We start from the raw sequence: 6,648 nt of genomic DNA, 5'->3' as shown, positions 1-6,648 counted from the left end.
TTTGTCATTTTTACACATATATTGATCAATGTCTGACATACCCTGGGGAAAGACTTCAAGTGGTATTTTATCTAATGGTAAAACTTTGACAGTCTGATTGGCAATTGGTAAGACTGTTGATTCCTTTTCCTTCTTTGGTGGTCTCTTTCCAACCATATTATACAAAGGATCATGTCTGCTGGTTATCTTGGGCTTTTCTACTGCTTTCCTTGCAATGGTGTAGATTTCACTTCCAGACTGTAAAAATAAAAATATTTACACAGATAAAATAATGAGTTACAGATCAAAAACGGAATGTTGATAGGACAAGTGTATGTAACATGTAGATATCAACCGATAAGTTAAAATTATTATTTTAGGTGATACATAACAGCACTCTACTGCTCAACACAGCACAGTTGTCATTCAGATTTAGTATTGCTTACACTCTACTGCTCAACACAGCACAGTTGTCATTCACATTTAGTATTGCTTACACTCTACAGTCAATACAGTACAGTTGTCATTCACATTTAGTATTGCTTACACTCTACTGCTCAATACAGTACAGTTGTCATTCACATTTAGTATTGCTTACACTCTACTGCTCAATACAGCACAGTTGTCATTCAGATTTAGTATTGCTTACACGCTACTGCTCAATACAGCACAGTTGTCATTCACATTTAGTATTGCTTACACGCTACTGCTCAATACAGTACAGTTGTCATTCAGATTTAGTATTGCTTACACTCTACAGTCAATACAGTACAGTTGTCATTCACATTTAGTATTGCTTACACTCTACTGCTCAATACAGTACAGTTGTCATTCACATTTAGTATTGCTTACACTCTACTGCTCAATACAGCACAGTTGTCATTCACATTTAGTATTGCTTACACTCTACTGCTCAACACAGCACAGTTGTCATTCACATTTAGTATTGCTTACACGCTACTGCTCAATTCAGCACAGTTGTCATTCAGATTTAGTATTGCTTACACTCTACTGCTCAACACAGCACAGTTGTCATTCAGATTTAGTATTGCTTACACTCTACTGCTCAATACAGTACAGTTGTCATTCACATTTAGTATTGCTTACACTCTACTGCTCAATACAGCACAGTTGTCATTCAGATTTAGTATTGCTTACACTCTACAGTCAATTCAGCACAGTTGTCATTCAGATTTAGTATTGCTTACACTCTACTGCTCAACACAGCACAGTTGTCATTCAGATTTAGTATTGCTTACACTCTACTGCTCAATACAGTACAGTTGTCATTCACATTTAGTATTGCTTACACTCTACTGCTCAATTCAGCACAGTTGTCATTCAGATTTAGTATTGCTTACACTCTACTGCTCAATTCAGCACAGTTGTCATTCAGATTTAGTATTGCTTACACTCTACTGCTCAATTCAGCACAGTTGTCATTCAGATTTAGTATTGCTTACACTCTACTGCTCAATACAGTACAGTTGTCATTCAGATTTAGTATTGCTTACACTCTACTGCTCAATACAGTACAGTTGTCATTCAGATTTAGTATTGCTTACACTCTACTGCTCAATACAGTACAGTTGTCATTCAGATTTAGTATTGCTTACACTCTACTGCTCAACACAGCACAGTTGTCATTCAGATTTAGTATTGCTTACACTCTACTGCTCAACACAGCACAGTTGTCATTCAGATTTAGTATTGCTTACACTCTACTGCTCAATTCAGCACAGTTGTCATTCAGATTTAGTATTGCTTACACTCTACTGCTCAATTCAGCACAGTTGTCATTCAGATTTAGTATTGCTTACACTCTACTGCTCAATACAGCACAGTTGTCATTCAGATTTAGTATTGCTTACACTCTACTGCTCAACACAGCACAGTTGTCATTCAGATTTAGTATTGCTTACACTCTACTGCTCAATTCAGCACAGTTGTCATTCAGATTTAGTATTGCTTACACTCTACTGCTCAATTCAGCACAGTTGTCATTCAGATTTAGTATTGCTTACACTCTACTGCTCAATTCAGCACAGTTGTCATTCAGATTTAGTATTGCTTACACTCTACTGCTCAATACAGCACAGTTGTCATTCAGATTTAGTATTGCTTACACTCTACTGCTCAATACAGCACAGTTGTCATTCAGATTTAGTATTGCTTACACTCTACTGCTCAATTCAGCACAGTTGTCATTCAGATTTAGTATTGCTTACACTCTACTGCTCAATACAGCACAGTTGTCATTCAGATTTAGTATTGCTTACACTCTACTGCTCAATTCAGCACAGTTGTCATTCAGATTTAGTATTGCTTACACTCTACTGCTCAATTCAGCACAGTTGTCATTCAGATTTAGTATTGCTTACACTCTACTGCTCAATTCAGCACAGTTGTCATTCACATTTAGTATTGCTTACACTCTACTGTCAATTCAGCACAGTTGTCATTCAGATTTAGTATTGCTTACACTCTACTGTCAATTCAGCACAGTTGTCATTCAGATTTAGTATTGCTTACACTCTACTGCTCAACACAGCACAGTTGTCATTCAGATTTAGTATTGCTTACACGCTACTGCTCAATTCAGCACAGTTGTCATTCAGATTTAGTATTGCTTACACTCTACTGCTCAATACAGCACAGTTGTGATTCACATTTAGTATTGCTTACACTCTACAGTCAATTCAGCACAGTTGTCATTCAGATTTAGTATTGCTTACACTCTACTGCTCAACACAGCACAGTTGTCATTCACATTTAGTATTGCTTACACTCTACTGCTCAATTCAGCACAGTTGTCATTCACATTTAGTATTGCTTACACTCTACAGTCAATTCAGCACAGTTGTCATTCACATTTAGTATTGCTTACACTCTACTGCTCAACACAGCAGTTGTCATTCAGATTTAGTATTGCTTACACTCTACTGCTCAACACAGCACAGTTGTCAATCAGATTTAGTATTGCTTACACTCTACTGCTCAATACAGTACAGTTGTCATTCAGATTTAGTATTGCTTACACTCTACTGCTCAATTCAGCACAGTTGTCATTCAGATTTAGTATTGCTTACACTCTACTGCTCAATTCAGCACAGTTGTCATTCAGATTTAGTATTGCTTACACTCTACTGCTCAACACAGCAGTTGTCATTCAGATTTAGTATTGCTTACACTCTACTGCTCAACACAGCACAGTTGTCAATCAGATTTAGTATTGCTTACACTCTACTGCTCAATACAGTACAGTTGTCATTCAGATTTAGTATTGCTTACACTCTACAGTCAATTCAGCACAGTTGTCATTCAGATTTAGTATTGCTTACACGCTACTGCTCAATTCAGCACAGTTGTCATTCAGATTTAGTATTGCTTACACTCTACTGCTCAATTCAGCACAGTTGTCATTCAGATTTAGTATTGCTTACACTCTACAGTCAATTCAGCACAGTTGTCATTCAGATTTAGTATTGCTTACACTCTACTGCTCAATTCAGCACAGTTGTCATTCAGATTTAGTATTGCTTACACTCTACTGCTCAATACAGTACAGTTGTCATTCAGATTTAGTATTGCTTACACTCTACTGCTCAACACAGCACAGTTGTCATTCAGATTTAGTATTGCTTACACTCTACTGCTCAACACAGCACAGTTGTCATTCAGATTTAGTATTGCTTACACTCTACTGCTCAACACAGCACAGTTGTCATTCAGATTTAGTATTGCTTACACTCTACTGCTCAACACAGCAGTTGTCATTCAGATTTAGTATTGCTTACACTCTACTGCTCAACACAGCACAGTTGTCAATCAGATTTAGTATTGCTTACACTCTACTGCTCAATACAGTACAGTTGTCATTCAGATTTAGTATTGCTTACACTCTACAGTCAATTCAGCACAGTTGTCATTCAGATTTAGTATTGCTTACACGCTACTGCTCAATTCAGCACAGTTGTCATTCACATTTAGTATTGCTTACACTCTACTGCTCAATTCAGCACAGTTGTCATTCACATTTAGTATTGCTTACACTCTACTGCTCAATACAGTACAGTTGTCATTCAGATTTAGTATTGCTTACACTCTACTGCTCAATACAGCACAGTTGTCATTCAGATTTAGTATTGCTTACACTCTACTGCTCAACATAGCAGTTGTCATTCAGATTTAGTATTGCTTACACTCTACTGCTCAATACAGCACAGTTGTCAATCAGATTTAGTATTGCTTACATTCAGTTAGCAAGACTGATCAAGAGTACAATTAGATATTATTTCCCAACAATTTTTTCATTCTCCTGAGGACAAATAAATACTACAAAGTGTCTGATAATGCAGGATTACTGATTTTGATTAATTGACAAATCATGATTGTTCACTACAAATATGGCTACCCCATTAAGTAAAAAGCGATCATGAGTACCAAAAATAATGAATGAGTATATTTATCTGGTTCAGAATCTGCATTATCTATACATGTATACATGAACTAAAAGACATATATCGATCCACACATAATTGCTACAAAGTCTGTAATATGTATGGCTTAATTATGGCCCATAATTAAACCATAATGGGCTACCCTGTAGGTGAAGGTAAAGGTCAATGGTCACTCATACAAGAAAACTTGCATGTGATTAAAGATGAGTGACCCAAGTGGCCTTGCCTTTATGAGTCACAAGACAAGTAGTGGCTAACCCTTAGGTCACAAGACAAGTAGTGGCTAACCCTTAGGTCACAAGACAAGTAGTGGCTAACCCTTAGGTCACAAAACAAGTAGTAGCTAACCCTTAGGTCACAAGATAAGTAGTGGTAAACCATTAGGTCACAAGACAAGTAGTGGTAAACCCTTAGGTCACAAGACAAGTAGTGGTAAACCATTAGGTCACAAGACAAGTAGTGGCTAACCCTTAGGTCACAAGACAAGTAGTGGTAAACCCTTAGGTCACAAGACAAGTAGTGGCTAACCCTTAGGTCACAAGACAATTGAGTATAGTGGCAAATCCTTAGGCCACAAGCATTTTCAGCTGAATGAAGAAAAATGTAATTATATGTAGACACAGGTTATCATGATGTAGAATGACCAGGATATATAATCCATTGTACATTCTGTTCAAAGACAATAATTCAGCTTGTGGACAACAACCTCACCTAGTCAGGTGATCTACTTGTGTACAACAACCTCACCTAGTCAGGTGATCTACTTGTGTACATATATGGTTTAAGTGTTGTCAACCTCACCTAGTCAGGTGATCTACTTGTGTACAACAACCTCACCTAGTCAGGTGATCTACTTGTGTACAACAACCTCACCTAGTCAGGTGATCTACTTGTGTACATATATGGTTTAAGTGTTGTCAACCTCACCTAGTCAGGTGATCTACTTGTGTACAACAACCTCACCTAGTCAGGTGATCTACTTGTGTACATATATGGTTTAAGTGTTGTCAACCTCACCTAGTCAGGTGATCTACTTGTGTACAACAACCTCACCTAGTCAGGTGATCTACATGTGTACATATATGGTTTAAGTGTTGTCAACCTCACCTAGTCAGGTGATCTACTTGTGTACAACAACCTCACCTAGTCAGGTGATCTACATGTGTACATATATGGTTTAAGTGTTGTCAACCTCACCTAGTCAGGTGATCTACTTGTGTACATATAATGGTTTAAGTGTTGTTATCTATCAAGTAAAACAACATGTCATGTGATCTACTTTGATCATGTATGTTACATACAGCTGTCTGCTGGTTACTAACCTGTAAATCAGGGAATCCAACAGCTATAGCAGCGTAGTTTTTACTATCAGCCATTACTCTGTTAGGAGAGTCTATATTCTGACCCAATGCCTCACTTAGCTGGACTTTGGGAAGTGGAACATTAGATGTGGAAAATGCAGCTCCATCTATTCTACCTAGGAATTCACTTTCTAGAATAGGAAGAGAAACATATTTGTCACTTTCTTATGTTATATATTTATCATAATGAGTAATTATGTATTATTGTTAAATAGTTTTCTAACTTCGGTTGTAAGAAATCTAAGGAAAATAAGGGGCATTGTTATTGTGGTCATGATAATATTTATTGTTGACTAAAGTCAATGTAACAGTTGTAGAATTATATTTTGGTCAGTGTGTCAATTTTATGACTACTTTAATATCTACAGTGTGGAGTTGACAGACAACAAGTTATCATAGATGACAAACTCCCTTATATTATATGACATTCATCGTAGGTGACATAGTCCCCACTGTTTGGGAGCTGTTGATCCCTGTTTGGATTGCAAATCTTATTGTTTGTCATAGGTGCAATCACAAATTGACATGCATATATACCTAATAGTGCACTGCCCTTATACCAAGATTGACTGAAGTTCATCTGCTCAGACATGTCTGCCAAATGGCTCCAGACATGAAAAAATCATAACAGAATGGCTGCATAGCAGTCCTGTTGGATCATATTGTGACACAAGTTGATATACATATATACATCATAGTACATTGTCTTTAAATAAAGATTTAATTGAAATTGTTCATGCATGTCTGTTTAATGGTCCCAAACATGGAAAAATCCTAACAAACTGTTCAAAGCCATTATGCAGACATGCCTGAACAGAGCTCATTCAAAGTTGGTATAATGACAATGT

At 37.0% G+C, this 6,648-nt stretch overlaps 1 protein-coding gene across 1 annotated transcript in view; it reads right to left on the bottom strand.

Moving 5' to 3' along the window:
• LOC144442171 (von Willebrand factor A domain-containing protein 8-like) overlaps positions 1 to 6,648 on the bottom strand; it is a 234,867-nt gene that overhangs the window by 58,650 nt on the left and 169,569 nt on the right. The window contains exons 32-33 of the mRNA XM_078131440.1: positions 5,762 to 5,931; positions 42 to 237 (exon numbers count right to left, since the gene is read on the bottom strand). Of these exons, the coding sequence (XP_077987566.1) occupies positions 42 to 237; positions 5,762 to 5,931 (366 nt within the window). The remainder of the gene's footprint in view (positions 1 to 41; positions 238 to 5,761; positions 5,932 to 6,648) is intronic.

Source organism: Glandiceps talaboti, chromosome 11 (genome assembly GCF_964340395.1).
Source record: "Glandiceps talaboti chromosome 11, keGlaTala1.1, whole genome shotgun sequence".
NCBI lineage: Eukaryota > Metazoa > Hemichordata > Enteropneusta > Spengelidae > Glandiceps > Glandiceps talaboti.
This window is presented reverse-complemented; position numbering and strand designations above follow the sequence as displayed.